We start from the raw sequence: 17,744 nt of genomic DNA, 5'->3' as shown, positions 1-17,744 counted from the left end.
TTTCTGTGAGTCTAAGATTAAATTTGACATTACGAAGTTCTCTTGACTGCTACCCCAATGGTAATCAAAGTTACTGTAACCCAAGTTGTTTGTGAAAATCCCAGCATCACTTCCTTTGACTCTAAAGCAAAAATATGATGCTGTAAATACCATTTTCTTATTAATTTGCCCATTATGCATCTGGCAAAACAAACCCTTCTTTGAAGCTATAATAAATAAAATCAGGACTCAAATGTTATTTGCTATAGCAAGCTATAAAAGGCAGAATTCAGAAAAAGACTCCAACCCTTCTGAAAATGTGCAGAAGGTGCTTAATTATATTCCTTGCCACCTCTCCACAACTAAATGAAAGTAATAGCCTTTTACTGAAAAAAAACATTGATTGGTTTCGAAATGTTTCCACTTTCTCATTTCCATTCAAAAATACATATAATGTAGTAAGATGCAAGCATGACATGTGCCTAGGGACATAAACATGAAAGAAAGTGTGTACATTTATACATCTGTATATCAATTGCAGCCTTTATTGCTTTGTGTTATTTGAAAGAGTGATGTCTAATTTCAAGTTAGACATATATATTAAAAATATTTGTTTTGAATCATCAAATCAGGACTTCATTGCAGTTTGCAGAAATAGTAATCACAGGCAGAGCTTTTGTTGTTTATTTCCACTGATCTCCTTCAAGGTTTTTCACTGTCAGACATTCCCATAGCTAGACTCAGTCAAGCATTGAGGTATTTGGCATGGTGCCTGATATGGTCATTAATGAACGTTGTGATAAAGTAGTAACTGTGATCGTAGCCCTAAAGAGAGAAAAAGACCAGGTGGCTTCAAAAAACTAAGCAAAAGGTCAAAAGCATATGCATATAAAACTACTTTACAACTATTATTCTGGCAGGAGAATATATTCTCTACCACTAAGGAAAGCTGAATTACAAGCACATAGATCGTAAATCATCTCCTTAGGAGTTTCTCAAATGAACAAGAATTTAAGGCTTTAATCTCATACAATAGATACCCAGTTGTAAACAAGCTTCAAAGGAAAGCATAGGATTGTAGTATAAATGTTTAATACTTCTTTTAAAACGTAATTAACGTCCAACTGGGTGCACAATGTTTCAAACCTGAAACACCTCTTCACTATTACTGTAAGTGTGCTGATCCTGTTCCAATCATTCTGGAAATGTTCTAAATACTTGTAAATTGTAACAGCCATTCCAAGTTTGGAATGGTTCCAGAACAGTCAAAACTCCTTGGAATAAGTTAGAGGAGCCATTTCAAACCATAAACAATTGCTGAATTTGAAAAGTCTTCCACACCCTTAGTTTTCTCCTCTGTGTACAGTATTTAACCTCATAGCAGTCTCTTGTTCATTGATATCACAAACTCAAAATTACATCTTAAATCTTTAAAGCCACTGAAAGCAGTGTCAATCCTAAACCTAACCAGGCAGTGGCTGTTCCTGCAACGTTGCACTATAAACTGGACTTCTGAAAGACTTCCTATGAATTCGTTGAGTACCTGACATGTAATTCTTTTTCTCCTACTTTGCTTCTCCCTTCTAAAAGGTTTTATTTGAATTGATATTGCACGGAATGCACAGAAATTATAATCCAAGTACACACATTTTTTTGTATGATTTCTAATTTGGTTTGGGAGCGACAAACCAGAACAAAGAGCTCCTTTTTCCAAGGAAAAGCAATTCATTTTACTGGTAATGAATGGGCTGCAGAAAAAAATGCAGCTGATTCTTAGCAAGCTAGAATTTGCCAGGGTAGGGAGCAAAGCCCAGAAAAAGTCTGATTAACCACTAACATTCCTAGATGCTTTAGGCTCAACGTTTAGTAAGATGGAGAAATCTGTATGATACACAAATCTAACACCTAGATCTGTGATGGTGAACCTATGGCACGCGTGCCACAGGTGGCACGCAGAACCATTTGTGCCGGCACGCGAGCTGCAAGCAAACTTACCTCACTGTGCATGTGTGTGCCTCACAGCTGATTTTTGGTGGGTTTGAGGCCTTTTTCGGCCTCCCAAAGGCTTGAGGAAGGTTTCTGCAGGCTGAAATCTAGCCCTGTTTTGTCACTTCCAGTATTTTCAGAAAAACAGGAAGTGATGAAACGGGGCTAGATTTCGGCCTAGAAAGATTGTAGAAGCCTGCAGAAGCCTTCCTCAAGCCTTTGGGAGGCCGAAAAAGGCCTCAAAATTGCCCAAAATTAGCTGTGAGGCGCAGTGCAGGTAAGAGGATGGTGGAGGTAGGTGGGTGGAAATTGCACGCGCATGCGTAGGGGAAGTGGAGGGCATGCAAATTGCCTTCTGGGTGCTGGCACACGAGTATGAGCGTGCAAGTGCTCATTCAATTTTTGGAACAGGAGCCCTAAAAGGTTAGCTACCACTGGGCTAGATTTTCAGATTCTAGGAACCGATATAGTCATTTAAAAAAATCATTTAATTAAATTATCACTTTTTACTTATCTTTTCAAATAAGATTTAAGCACTAGATGCAAATAAATTAAAACCCAGTTCTGGAGCATTACCTGCTGCAACCTAAAAACGACTGGGATTTTCCGTTCTGTGCAAGCAGCAATGAAATTATCGGGTAGCAACTGTCCTGCTGTAAGGAACTGATCATCTTTGCCTTGGTCTATTAGAATATCCAGAGGAGAGCCTTGGTAAGATTTTGCAATGTGTGTGGCATCATAGGCCTATAAGAAAAAAAAATGCATTTGCTTCTAACAATAGCATCAGCCTGGCCAGATTAAAAGGTGAGAAAGACAAGGGAGACTGCAGACAAAAGGCAATTTCATGCAACAGACTTATAACCACTTGGCATCTATTAGCTACAATGAAATGCATATGATTTGAATTCTCTTCTGTTTTAAAAGCCCCAAGAATGGAACAAGTTCCCTTTCCTCTGCAGCCACTATCAGCTGGAAGAATAAAATAGTTTCAATCTGGCATTCATCTGTCAGAATTATTAAACAGAAGGATCTAGTATTCCAACTTCACATTTCCCGGGCATCAACAAATAAAGATTATCTATTTTTTCCTGGCAGTAGCGGCTTTAAAATCAACATCCAGATTGTAAATCGTTAGCTATAATATGATAGTTATAATTACAACATTAATAACTCAGTCAAAAATAAATGAATAAGAAACAATAAAATCTACAGGTGTACAAAAGTTTTCAAATTGAAAATATGTCTTGTCTTCCAAGCAAACTATTTCCAACCATATCTAAGTTGGAAACACTTGTACCTGAAAAACAAGAACATTTCTAAAATGAAAACAAATGACAAAGCAGTTAATTTTGAATGGGGAACTGATTGCAACTCAGAATGGAAGTTTCAAATTTGAAATGATCTGAAATAAAAATACTGTATATACCATTAACAAAACTGACATAACAAGTGTTCTTCAATGCTAAAAGCTGACTTGCATACCTTTGTCTGCTGGTGGAATCACAACTGGACTCCACAGGGTTAGTTTTGAAATGGTAGATTGATATTTTTAAAAAACAATTGCAACTTATTCTATATTATACATGTGTCAACATTTTCAGTACATACTTCCCAATTTGTTGTGTTTGATCCTAGATATCCACTAAAAGCCTTTTTCCCCCATGGACACTGCATTGGGTTGCAGATTGGAGCAAATGCTGAAACAGACTATTTAAATATTGATGATTAATGCACAACAATGCGAAATTATTTTTCTTCAAATAAACATTTATGAAGCTGTCATTTACAGAGTTCCAGAACATAGTTATTTTCCCACTTTGATAAACCAACATTATTCCACCGTCAGGATTATTGTGTGCACGCGCACACACACATTTATATAACCTACATAGCTGCTTATCACACACAGTGCTCCTAGGGAGGTTTAACAACCAATAAAAACCAGAATAAAAACAAAACAACTCTTCCCCCACTAGGTGCCAGACCAACCAGACTTATCAATTATTCCTTGATTTAATTTGACACATTAAATAGTTTGAATCTTACTTTATATTTTCCAGGATTCTTTAGAGCAAGGATGAGAGCCCCATGGCCTCCCATGGAATGGCCTGAAATTGACATCCTTCCAGAATCAACTGGGAAATTGGCATTGATCAGACTAGGTAACTAATAGACAAAGAAGATAAAGACAAAGGAGAAGAAGAAAGTCAGCGTACTTCCATTTTCTCCTGCATAAAATGAAAACACATATTTACTTTCATCTACATAGAAATAATGGTTTACTTTGTCAATCACTGTGTCTAAAAGTGGCAGGTTTACAGCATACAAGTCTTTTTTTAAAGATACAGATAAATAAATCATTAGTAAATTTATCATGGATGTAGTTTTAAAGCCCTTAATATATTAAGGGAGCATTCCAGAGGCATGGTAATTTCTTCCATCCTCAATGAAACGTATGTTGTATTTCTTTCATTGAAGTAAACCAGAAAGTCACACTGGTCTGAGATCAGATTGAGATAAATGAGAAAAAATTACACTAGAACTTCTTTACTTAATACCTACCTACAATGTGTAATTATATTATGGTAATTGTAGATATCTCTCTCTCTCTTTCCCAACTCCCCCCTCACTTTTTCCCCACTCTCCCTTTTTCGTCAATTCACTTATTATCAGCATTTCTCCAACATTTGGGGTAGGCATCCTGTCCCTTTACTTCATGCATGACTTGCAATTATTAAAGAAAAAACATTTATTGCACATTTATTTATTTCCTAACAATTACAAATACATAGTTACATCATAAAATTACAAGTCATCATAGTAGTAATTTAATAAAGTGTAACCAGATGTGCAGCTCATGTGAATCATATTGTTGCACTACTATAACCAGCACAATTGTATGCTTCACAGCATGCAGTCAAAACAATCCTAAGCGTGACACTATTTTAAGCATCTAAAGTTTGATATATTTATAACAATCAAAGTTTACAGTTTTACACACTCAATAAACATTTGATGGATAAGTGATGCATAATCTTCTGCTTCCATTATCCTAATCCCTCTCCTCCTGTTGGCCTCTTGTCATCTAATGCCCGCCCCTCCCGCCCCCCAGCTGTCACATTAAATAATTCAAATGTCCTCCAGAGGACAATATCGCTCATTTTTAAGAAACACTGATTTAGATTAATGTAATTCAAATTACCTCATCTTTTATGTAAGAATACATGCGATAATTTGTTTTCCATAATTCTTCTGTGGCATCTACATAAAAACCGGCTCCAGTGCCAAAATCCCAGCTCTCGTCTTCTCCTTGAATGTTGCATCCACCTTCCAAGGAAAGAAATGTTACATCAATAATCAGCAAAGTACAGGAACGGGGGCCGATACTTTGTCTTCATGTGGAGCAGGGCTAACCACAAGGCTAGGGGGAAAATATCTGTCTCAAAATCAATAATATCTTCTGGAATTAAAGGCTGGGCAGAAAAATTTACCTGATAACTATAAAATCTTTGCAGGAATTTTGCTGAGCTGCGGAAAGTCAGTTCTGAAACTTTAAGTAAGGGCTCAATAATTAGCTTTGTGTGTCATAAGACGACAGATATTCAATGCGAGTGCATATTTTTCTTCAGAAAGAAGATCACTTCTTGGAAAAATGTATTATGACTGGATTTCTGGTAATCCAGAAAGAGCCCACTGGGGAAATATACAGTATATCCAGATAGGAATGTAATCATTATAGTTCCCGACCTAATCTAAGAGTTATGCCTACAGGATCTCCTCTTTCAAAATCTATCTACCATTCATATTGATGAAAGACACCCCCCCACCTCCCGCAATATGCTAAATTTAATGGCTGCCAGAGAAGCAGGACCACCCAGTCACTGATAAACTGGCTATATTTATACACAGGAAGCCGATTCCCCCCTAATTATCTGCTGTTCAGCCCCTTTTTGCCAGAGAAGCTACTCAATGACAAGATACTTCATTTCAGGAGCAAAATGCAGGGAGGGCAGGACAGAAAGAAAATAATTTCTATTTTTCCTGTTGAGAAAATGTAAACCAGTTATTGTCAAAAGTAGTGGCAGATACCTGAAACGTGATATTTTCAACAGGTAAAATAAGTACGATTTACACACGTACATGCAGATAGTCCTCGCCTTACAATGAAGCCTGCCTAGTTGTAAATCAGGTCACCCGCATGACTGACCCAACATTATGACCTTTTGCAGCAAGTGTTAAGTGACCACTGTGGTCTTTAAGCGAACCAATGGTTTGTGGTGGGGCCAGTTTTGCAGAAAACTGGAAATAAATTCCAGTTTTCAGCAAAACTGTCCCACATGACCACAGGATGTTGCAAGCAGCCATAAATGCAGGACAGTTGACAAACACCATGTACGTGACCATGTGACCATGAGGGTGTGGGATGGCAGCCACTGGAACTTCAGAACCAAGTTGTAAGTACTCCCAGGGATGTCCATTGTAACTCTGAATAGTTGGTAAGTAACTAGTTGTTACTTAAGTTTGCTAGAGTCAGAACTTCTGTATCCAAGCCATGAGTAAACCAATTAAACTGATGCTCTTTAATAAACCACTTACGTGGACTGGTATCTGGAGCAACTACAATAAGGCCATGATCAGCTGCAGCTTGATGGAAGGCAGCTTTGGTTATGAAGTTTTGTTCCGTACATGTTAATCCTGAGAAGAGAGCAGAACACCTTAATACTAAACAAACATTCTTTATCACTAATCTGGACCAGGAAGGCAGCCTCTGTGCCTAAATAAGAGAAGCTACACATTCCTGGTTACATTTTCATTTCATAGGGAAAAAAATGAACCACTTATTTGGTCTCTAGATTCTAATGATCAGACGAAGTTAGGTATTTTTATACTCAGTGTTCCTCAACTTTGGAAACTTTAAGAATTCTGAGAGTTGAAGTCCACGCAAAGTTCCCAAGGCTGAAAAACACTGTATATACCGCTCCAATCACCAGGTTCTGGCCAGTTTACAGTCATCATAAACAAGAGATAAATTCATAAAACTCACAGAACGGCCGCAATGATTCCCATGCAAGCTAAAATAAGAAATATAAAAAACTAGTAACCCCCCCGCCTTGCTCCACCCAAGCCCCCAAATCGGAACTGCTATAGTCCAATAAATCCTCAATTGTGTATAGTAATTTAGATTGGGAAATAGCATTCAATGCAGAAGCAAGAGAAAGTCAATAGTAAAATCAAGTGCCTTTAATCCTTTGATACTACAGATAGGATGTATGGCTCCATTTTGCTAAGAGATCTAGGGAAGACCCTGAACTTTTCAACAAGTGACAGATAAGCAAGAAGATAAATCTGGAAAGGCATCTCCTGAGTAGTGATGCCTTTCATCTCTGTCTCCATCTCTCTCTCTCTCTCTCCTCCTCCCTCCCTCTTTCTACCTTTATTTCTCTATTTCTACCTCTCTACGTATTTCTACATTTCTACCTTTCTATTTCTACCTCACTGTCTCTCTGTCTCTGTGTCTGTATCGCTATCTCGCCCAGATATAAACATCTATTGAACCATGGTGGCATACTGGTTAGAATGCAGTATTGCAGGCTAATTCTGCTGACTGCTGGCAGTTTGATTCCCGCCAACTCAAGGTTGACTGAGCCTTACATCCTTCTGAGGTGGGTAAAATGAGGACCCAGATTGTTGGGGGCAATAGGCTGACTCTGTAAACCTCTTAGAGAGAGGGCTGTAAAGCACTGTGAAGTGGTATATAAGTCTAAGTGCTATTGCTATTTCAACAAGCCAGAGGATTAGAAAGATGTCAAATTCTACCTAATACTCAACAAGGCTTAGCTGACAATAAAAGAAAACCTGTCTTCTTCAATACTGACTCACATACAAAAGGTACACAAAGATCTGTAACCTAAGGACACATTCTACTGTTTTAAAGGCCTGACTTAGTTGTACTAACTAAACAACTGAATTTTAACCATCATAACCATGCTTTTCACAAATAATTTCAAAATACTCACCTGATAGCCAATACAACACAGGACATTTCTCAGTTACTGCCTTTGGCGGTAAATAAATCCCAAACTTCATTTTACATTTCAGCTCCACACTGTTAGCAACAATATTGCAGTTAAGACAGAACATTTTTTAAAAGTGTAATGTTTTTACTTGGCTGTTTATTACTGCTTCAGCAGTGTTGCAACTTGCTCAGAGAACTCTGGCTTTGGGGGCTGATTAATATATAATACACTATTAAATCATTGGTGTTCAACCTTTTGGCTTGTCTGGGCCGCATTGAATGAAGAGGAATTCTCTCGGGCCACATATAAAATATATAATATAGTTAATGGATATAAATAACAAACTTCCTTTATTTTTAATATTTTTATTATACCTTGTGGGGCAGCATTACTACTAGCTATCTAGGACTGTGTACAGCCCATGGGCTGCGGGTTTGACATGGCTGCACTAAATAATCCAATCTAATTTAATCTAATCTAATTGAGAATTAAATTAGAGCTTGTAAAAATTTATTTCTGAATGAGCTGTTTTTATCATTTAGTGTTTTCTTCTTGGCGGGAGAGACTATGCAGCTAATGTGACAGAAAATAACTAAAGAAAAATGCTAAATTATGGACGTATATGAAAGGAATGGGATGGACTCTAGCACAAAGCCTGAAGGAAACGGAGCAGGAACCCCCGACCAAAAATAACATGGTATTTTTTCAAACTAACCAACATTTTGAATATTGCAATTTCCACCATAACGCCTAATAAGCCAAAATTATGCAATAGGAAAATAAAATTGCCAACAGAAAGTCAGTGTGGTGCACTGGGATTAAGGCATTAGGCTAGAAAGCAGAAGATGGTGAGTTCTAATCCTGCTTTAGGCATGAAAGCCAGCTAGGTGTCTTTGGGCCAATCCCTCTCTTAGCTCAACCCACCTCACAAGAGTTGTTGTTCAGGGGAAAATAAAGGGAGAAAGGAGTGTTAGGTATATTCAGCCCCTTAAGTGATTTTAAAAAAAAGCAAAGATGGGATTAGAAATGATATATAAATAAATTAATGTCATTAAGGAACACAATAATATTTAACTATTCTTTTAATATCGTGACTGCCAACGTATTATTGGAAAGACGACAAGCACATAGTGGACCTTAGATTTAAAGGACAGAACTAAGCTACTAGGAAAAGAGCTAGGAATAGACTTAGTTAAAAGAAAAAAGCATAAAGCTTTTGGAATGCATCTTCTACTAACAAAAGAATCTTGAAGCAGTAAAGGTTTCCTTTTTTTTTTTAAGGGGGGAGAGTGGCATTTTTGCTGATTTTTTTTTTCACCCACTGTACTTTCTGTTCGAAAGAGACCATTTTGAACAACACTGGGAGTAGCTGAAGGAATGATGATTTGATAAATATTACTTTCCCTGCTCCCTTCCATTCACAGAAATCTTTGCTAAATCACATAGCCTCCTCCAACCAGAACCCATCATAAATATCAAGACTCCGGGGGTCTCTTTCTACAGAAGGGCTGCTCTCTATTCTAGAAGCTCTAGTCTCAATGCATTTAAAAAAACAATATTTTGGAAAAGGGTTATAAATGTGGAAGCCCAAGAAAGCATATGCCAACATGTTAGTTTCAATAATATTTAGCACTACTGGTTCATGTTAGAACAACCATCCAAGCTGTCATTTTTTAAAAGAAAATTTGCCCACGTTAATTATAAACAGACTATTCAGACCAGCAGCATTCTTTTATCCAAGTTTTTTCACAAGCCTTCCTGCTATACGCAATGCAACTTCTTCCAAGATAAATGTACATAGAATCTCAAGTGTAGTTGAACTTTGGTGTTATAAAAGTTTATGTTCCACTGATTACAGTGGAACTTAGATGCAACTGAAATTAATTTTGGTTTATACAATGTTGGACCTTAAAGACGCAAGACAAGAAGAATATGGCCCACTTTGAACTTTGCTATTGGAGAAGATTCTTGAGAATACTGAATACAGCCAAGAAAGCAAACTGATGAATCCTTGAACAAATTAAACCAGAATTCCCAATCAAGGCACAAAATGATCAGGCTCTGATATCCTATTATGTAAAGATCCAGATCTCCAGAAATGGCTTTATTGCTGGGAAAGGTAGAAGGAAAAAGGAAGACAACCAGCTGCAAGATGTATACATTCAGTTACAGTGAAGATGAATGCACCATTGAGAGACTTGAAAGAACAGGTTATGGACAGGTTGTCATGGAGAAAATCAAATAAATATAATGTTAGTGCTCTCGTTTTGATGAATTCTGTTTACAAGGGAAATTCGCTTGTTCTCTTCATTTTGAAAGAAGCATATTCTCATTACCCCAGATCTTCCTATCCAAGTGTTTTCACTGCTACTTTTACAACTGTAGTGTTTAAGTCCTTTTATCTGTCTGTCTATGTATGTTGTGATTAGTTTGCTAAGAAGAAGTCAGTATAAAATTATTTAAATAAATAGCATATTAACCTGTCATGTTCAAACACTTTCTGAAAACCTCCACAGCATTTGTTGCTAGAAACTTCCTTCATGGCCATGATCTGTGTTGAGGAAAAATGAGATTTCATGAGTTCGTTTCATTCAGCAAAATCACACCATCATACATAACACCTGTATATAAAAAGTGTTAGCAATATTTAAGTTGCTAAAAAATTCATAGATTTTGAAACAACAAAATTGTTTTAAAGTGCTAACATGAAAACAAGCATAAAATTGTTATCATTATCTCCCACCAGCCTTCATTTTTTTCCCTTTCTCTTCACAGTTGAAGACAATTAAAACTCTCTCATCACATATAGTATTTCTTGGTCAGCAGAAACTTTCACAAATCAGTAAGCCAATAAAGGGAAGAGCAGAAGACACAAGTAATACCTACTTAAGAATAAAGAGCTGGTAAGACTAAAGATACTGGATTTAGGATCAAGGAGACTCTAGTTCAAGTCCACACTCAGCAATGAAAACTGACTGAATTAGTTTAGATCTACAGAGAAATTGAGCAATATATAGCAAAAAAATAATATGTAGCAAAAAATAACAAGCTAGTATACATAGCTTATTATTTTATAACCCACCTTTCACTTAAGATTTCTTTCCATTTTTTCCTTGGTGTGAGGTGGGCTGAGAAAGTCCAACACTACCTAGTGAACTGCTTAACATTTCCAAGTGAAATTCTGTGGCTGAGGGTAGACTAGAATCAGGGTCTTCTGATCTTAGTTTGACATCTTAACCATTACACCACACTGCTTCTTACCTTGAGCTTCTGGAAGAAAAGATGGGGCCAGAAATCACCAGCCAAATTAGATAAAATAGAGCTTAGAAAACAGAATTATTCCAGTACTGCAGATCTTTTCCAACCAATAGAGTTGATTAAAAGGCTTAAGCTGTCAAGATACCATTTCTACCCTCTCCACATTCTAATTTAAAGTCTACATGAATCAAACCATCCTATTTATCTGATGAAGTGAGTTACAGCTCACAAAAAGTATGCCTTTTAATAACATGTGTTAGTTACAAGAGGTGCTATCAGATTCCTTTTGATTTTTGCTATCAGACCTGGTGCTTTGCTTAACATTTGACACAGAAACTCTTACTACTTCAGTCTGAACCCATGGTCCTTCAGGCGGGTAGAGATGCACTCTTATATTAATATTTACAATTGCTTTACAAGCCTTTGATAAGGAGAAGAGGTTTTGGAACACAGCCTTGCTTAAGGCCTATCTCAAATTAGCCCGTGGTCTACTTTGGGAGGTAGGGCTCCATGCCAGGGATAGAAATCTGACTGAATTCCATTTAGAAGTTCCTGCCAAGAAACTAACAGAAAAATGCTGTTGAGAGGGAAGGCAAATATTCAGCTCTTTCGCAGTTACAGTTGCAGTTACAGTTACAGTGCTTACATCCATTTTCTACTATTTTCATTTCAATTTCTTCCCAAGACTTTGCAGAAAATAAACCAGCACTACTTCGACTTTTCCTCCCAGTACTTGTGCTCCATGCAAACTGAATCTGCTAAATGATTTTTGCCATAATAATTGCTGTCCTAGGAGGGGAAGGGTATAAAAATTACAATAATGCTTGACTTCCACTTTATGTAGAAATTAGTTTTATTTCTGGAATGATCATTTAGAGAATGAACGTTTAGTATGGATTTGGTTCATCTGTCACACTTGAGCCATTTTACACAGACATCTTGAAACTCTTATATTATCTTCATCCATTTAACATAGCACACTTAGAACTACGCTGCACTAAACCATTGATTGATTTGCTGAGCAACAAGCCATGATCAGCAAACCACAATAGTAGGAGTCTGCCCAATCAATTAAACCAAAACCAAAATAAAATAAATCACAGGATGGCTTAGCAAAATGCCTACAGCTATCTAGGGAGCAGTTCAATTTTTCTCAAGCAGCTGAAGTGAGCAAAACCAACCTGAATCCTCTCTTGTGTAAGAGGATCCATACCAGGAAGTAAATCATTCACTCAGTTCTGATTTAGATACCACTGAAAATGGGAAATTCCCCCAGAGCAGTTTGCAATACCTGCTTGCTCTTCATAAATTCAAAGCTTTTGGCATCAGAATTACTTCTCAAAGAGGAAAACAGAAGCATCCACAAACAATATTTTGAAATTTTATTTGCTCTTTATAGAAATTTATTAAAATGGCCCGATGCAACATGGGCAGAATGAACAACATCCGAAAACAAGATTACCAATTAAACACAGACATTATTGGTTTCTGCGTGCTACGCTTAGATGCAAGAATATGGGTTGTGTCATTAAGAAAAACTAGGTATATTAAGAACATATCATGGAGGAAAATGTTCTGATGAAACAAGAAGCAACCTTCTTATAATCAGTGAGATATGGGAAGATTGATTCAACTTTAACAAAATCATATTTTCCTTTTCTTAATCTTGTCCTAATCTTAATTTCCTACATTTAAAAAAATTCTCATATATCACCAGGCTGGTTTATATCCAAAGATAATAATAATAATAATAACCCTTAGACTGCCCCACCTCAGCTTCAGAACTGCAAATCTCAGGGACACATTTGAGAATACGGGGGCTATAAGCATGCAATAGGGAGCGAAGCCGAATTATCCAGATGTTTAATGGTGCAACCGCAGCACTCAAGCGCAAGACTGGGCAATGTCTTGGCAAAAGCAAGGACACCAGCACAGCCAGACCTCCGTGTTCTGTCAAGGGGTTGGTGTCTCTCATTTCTCCCATTCTAAATTACAGCATGACCCACAGTTAAAAAATAAATCCAGGTTTTCTCCACACAAAATGTATGAAGAAAACAGAGAGGGCAATTGAACATGAAGACTAAATGGTTTTTTCTTTCTCTAGGAAGTCTGCAAAGCACCCTTGTCCGTAAGCCAAGAGATTGCAGGAACCTGGTCTTTAACTGAAAAATCAAAGGTCACAACTACATTAAGCCTGATGTAAGATGGGTTATAACAGCAATACTATCATTATGTCAATCAACAGAGATATACAATTCATTCAGTGATATGGTAAATAAATTTCACATTTGAAATGTAATGGTAATAGGTTACCAGGAGAAAGAGCAAGCGTTGTTTACACTGTGACATTAAAGCAAGTAAATTCTTAGTTTTCTAGCTCTTACAATCACATGTTTGCAAGTATGGGGAAGTAAAAAGACAAAAGTATGAAAATGATATTCAGCAAGGAAGCATATTGCACTATACATATTGCACTACATAAATAATAGAATACCAACATTCAGGCCAAATCACATAAATTATGTGACAATATTGCCAGTCCAGAACATCTTTCTTTCCCACAAGACCTTGATTTATAAGATTTTTTTTCTACACGAGGATGAATACTGCATTCATTTTGGTCAACACAAAATAAAGGAGATGTGGAGACTCTGGAAAGAATACAGAGAATTTCAACAAAAATAATTAGGGGACTGAAGGTTAAAATGTACCAAGAACGGTTGCAGGAACTGGGTATGTCTAATCTAAAGAAAAGAAGGACTAGGGGAAACATGATAGTTCTGTTCCAATATTTGAGGGGCTCCTCCAATGATGAGGGAGTCAAATTATTTTCCATAGCACTGTTGGAAGAAATGTTCACTTGGGTTCAGTTCCAAGTGGGAAGAAAAATGCTGGAAACACGGAGACTGCTTGGAAGGATGGTTTAATGGTGGACAGGACCACATGGTTTTTAGGTCCTGGGCAAAAAAATGAGCACTTGGGTGAGAAAGGGAGAGAATTTTATATCCTCTGTTAGGCTTTGAACTTGCTTCCTGTTCCTACGGTAAGAAATGTATCCTGATTGGTTGTCAGACTTGGTAAATTTGTAGGTTGTCTTGAGTCCCAGGCTTGGTTGAATCTTGCTGGGTGATGTAGTTAAGGGGCTTTGGGCAATTCCTATTAAGGCTTAATGGCTTTGTCCTGGTTTGGATCTGAGTGAGGGCTAATCCTATCATGTCCTGAGAGTGAAGGTCTTTTGTGTTGTAGATAAGCTGGCCCAGCCTTTTATCTGTAAATAAGCTGGCACCAAAATATCTGCTGGGGTTGATTTTCTGTGCCCTCTAAGATTTATATTTCTCTTTTAGGGAAAAATATTCTTTTAATGTTTCCTAGAACAGTGGTTGCTAACCGGTGAGCCGTGGCCCACTGGTGGTCCGTGAGAAAAAATTGGTCGGCCACAGCGCACCCGTATCTGCAACAGGGGTGATACCGGTAGCAGATGGACTGATGCATGCAGGGAGGGAGGGCAGCGCATGGGAAATTGCAGCATCGGAGCCCTTCCCGGGTGTTCCCTAGCCTGCGAGGGGGTGCGGGCAAAGGAACCTTTCAACTGGTGGTGGGTGGTGGGAATCTGATGTCCGGAGGCTGACAAGCCACGTGCTGAAGACCAGATGGCTGGTGGGGAGGTGGGGCAATCCTGCAGTCTCTCTAGCAAGCCCGTGTCATAGTTGCTGCCTCCTGCCTCCGCGCATCGAGGAGGCCGAGCAGCAGTGGGAAGAGCGCGGACCTCCTGAGCTGCACGAAGCGGCTACCAGCAATGGCCTCAGGTGGAGATGTTGTGAGGGGGAGGCTCAACCTCTCCCCTCAGGAGCTGCAAAGTGCTCGCAGCCCCTCTGGTACCTGCCAAACCTCCTCCTTCCCGCTGGGCATGTGAGCACTTCTTGAGAGGAGGAAGAGAAGCACTCCAGAAGAACTGTGAATGTTTTGCATCTCCTGAGGGGAAGGGTTGAGCCTCCCCTCACAACATCTTCACCTGAGGGTATCGCTGGCAGTTGCTCGACCTCCTCGATGTGTGGAGGCAGGAGGTAACGCCAGTTCAGAGGTTCCTTTCCCAGCAACTCCGAGTCATTTATTTAATATCAACTTGCTTAACTTTCATATGCCAGGCTGTTATGGAACAATCTAATATTTTTCTCTCCCATCTATATAAAATGAAATAATAACGATAAACTCTGCCAGTATTATCTTATATTTCCCACAGGTATCTATAAAAAGATGCCCTGTGGGGTAAGTAGCACTGAATTTGTACCATCAAGCGAGGACTAAATGTCCAGTAAATGACATTATACTGTAAGGATTTTAGTGCAATTTACATTTCCTTTCACATATCATAAGAATGATTTTATCCATTAAAAAGTCCATGAAGTACATTCTTCGTTGTTCTTCTAAAAATTGATAGGAATGAAAGAGTCCTTATACAGCTTGCTAATAACATTTTTAAATATTGCCTTTCCTATACTACTGACCTCAGACAAGAGATATAGATTTTCTGGAAACTGTTTAAGTATTATCCCAACTGACATTTTCATCTCCATATCCATTGCCCACACAAGCTATATTACAGATAGTCCTCAACTTACAACAGTTCATTTAGTGACTGTTCAAATTTACCAACAGCACTGAAAAATGTGACTTATGACCGGTATTCACAGTTACCATCTTTGTAGCAGCCCCATGATCATGTGGTCAAAATTCAGATGCATGGCAACTGGTTCATAGTTATGACCATTGCTGAATCTCAAGGTCATGTGTATCACCATTTGCAACCTTCTCACAAGCAAAACTAACGGGGAAGTAAGATTTACTTTCCAACTGGGATACTAACTTATCAACTGCAGTGATTCACTTAACAACTGTGGCAAGAAAGGTTTTAAAATGGGGCAAAACTCACTTAACAAATATTTCAGAAATTTGGGGCTCAGTTGGGGTTTTAAGTTGAGGACTACCTGTACTCGATATGAAAACAATTAGATTGAGCCTATTTTATTAAGTTTGAATGGTTCTTTTAAAGAAAACAAATGCTCAAATGAGAAAAATCTTATCAGTATAAAATTTATCCAATTTTTTCATAGAGAATATATATGCTTGCTACTAGAATTTTTTTCATACTTGTTTCCCAAGTCCAGTAAGGAATGAAGGGCACATATTAGTTATGCACACAATCTCTAGATTATATATATAATTTTAGGGAGTAGAACCAAGAGACCCTGAGTTCTAGTTCTGCCATTGGCATGAAACCTGGCTGGGTGACTTTTGGGCCCAGTCATTATACTTAGGCTTGATGTCAGGGCTTGGGCAACAAGCCAGTCAGTCAATTTCTGTTGCAATAAATGGATCAACACTTTCTTAAAAAAGACAAAAAAAAGGAGGGCCTCCACTAAAAAAAACCACTAGGAAGAAAAATGCATGGGTTGAAACCAGCAACAATATACAATACAACCTGGCTAGCCACATGAATTTGACAGCATTTAAAGTCAACAGCATTTCTATAATTATGGGGGGACTTCATTATAAATGGAACATAAAAATAACTCACAGTTCTGCTTAAGTATCTATTTTGTATAGAATCCAATTTGACTAATACATTTTCATTTACTTGTTTCAGTTATATATTTTGCACTTGTATGTGCATGCTTTGTTTTAAATTGTAAGCTGCCACGTTTTAACAGACACACAGTCAGACAGACACCTGTGGGTTCGCATTACTTCAGTGAGACAGGCCATGCTGGAAAGTGGGTTGGGCTGACTCCTAAATCTATATTATTTTTCTCTTTTAAATTGGTGTGCATTTGTAAAACGAAACGGTTGGGAGAATGCAAGCTGCCCCGGGGGCTTTGATACCTATCGTTACTCTTCACTTGCTGTTTTTCTTCTATTAAAAGCAAAAGAATTGAAGCCTTCTCTTTTTAATAGCCTTGTAACTCTGTAACCTCCATGTTTCAAGAATCACGTGGGAAAAACCAGACACCATTAATTTATCCCAACTAATAAAACCGTTTGAAAAGAAAGCTCAGCGGGAGAAAATATACTTAATTTACCCCCGGTCCTTTTATACAAAGCCAAAGTGGCAGTGTGCACATATAGTTTCCCCCCATTTCCCTCTTTGGTAAATACATGAAGTGCAGCTTGCACACCTACGTTCCAGCATGAGCAAAAAATAAAAGCAGCTTACCAATCTTTTTATAATGGTCATGAAAAGAGCGGGAAACCAGCACCGTTGCTGGAGCGCTCACCTTTTTAAATGGACTTGCAATCGTTGGTTGCGCTTCAATTTAGTCACTCCAGGCCCTGGATGGAACGAAGAAAGGCCACTGAATTATAGGACCCTGATCAGTCTCTCTCTCTCCTCTCTCTTACTTTGGATAGGCTCGCCCACCCAACCCCGATGCTTTCATGGGACTCGTAGTTCTCTAAAGCCCTTGCCCGCCTGATTCGGAAGGAAGGACAGCACTCAATCTCCCAAGA

The 17,744-nt window shown here is 38.1% G+C and overlaps 1 protein-coding gene across 5 annotated transcripts; it reads right to left on the bottom strand.

Moving 5' to 3' along the window:
- Window positions 1-504: 504 nt before the first annotated feature.
- Window positions 505-17,643, bottom strand: ESD (esterase D). 5 transcript variants are annotated; one of them, XM_087918359.1, is made up of 10 exons: window positions 17,452-17,643; window positions 11,065-11,252; window positions 10,463-10,533; window positions 7,983-8,071; window positions 6,562-6,660; window positions 5,168-5,292; window positions 4,012-4,131; window positions 3,574-3,672; window positions 2,542-2,709; window positions 505-804 (listed from the first exon to the last, which is right to left on the bottom strand). In XM_087918359.1, the coding sequence occupies exons 3-10, from the start codon at window positions 10,528-10,530 to the stop codon at window positions 724-726; spliced, it is 849 nt and encodes a 282-aa protein (XP_087774485.1). In that variant the 5' UTR covers window positions 10,531-10,533; window positions 11,065-11,252; window positions 17,452-17,643; the 3' UTR covers window positions 505-723. The 5 variants fall into 5 exon arrangements, with proteins under 5 accessions (XP_087774485.1, XP_087774483.1, XP_087774491.1 ...); XM_087918357.1 differs by having other exon boundaries at window positions 17,513-17,643; XM_087918365.1 differs by having other exon boundaries at window positions 11,065-11,249; window positions 17,513-17,643.
- Window positions 17,644-17,744: the final 101 nt, after the last annotated feature.

The sequence above is a fragment of the Pseudonaja textilis genome, chromosome 1 (assembly GCF_049901715.1).
Source record: "Pseudonaja textilis isolate UNSWEBS1 chromosome 1, rPseTex1.2, whole genome shotgun sequence".
Lineage (NCBI taxonomy): Eukaryota > Metazoa > Chordata > Lepidosauria > Squamata > Elapidae > Pseudonaja > Pseudonaja textilis.
This window is presented reverse-complemented; position numbering and strand designations above follow the sequence as displayed.

What these genes read in the sequence shown, in the direction of transcription:
- ESD (XM_087918349.1), bottom strand. Translation starts at nt 17,472, where the DNA reads ATGACCATTATAAAAAGATTG. An exon ending in TGCTCCAGATACCAGTCCAC is followed by an intron (nt 5,293 to 6,561) that starts GTAAGTGGTTTA and finishes TTTCCTTGGAAG; the next exon opens with GTGGATGCAACATTCAAGGA. An exon ending in AGAATCCTGGAAAATATAAA is followed by an intron (nt 3,673 to 4,011) that starts GTAAGATTCAAA and finishes ATATTTAAATAG; the next exon opens with TCTGTTTCAGCATTTGCTCC.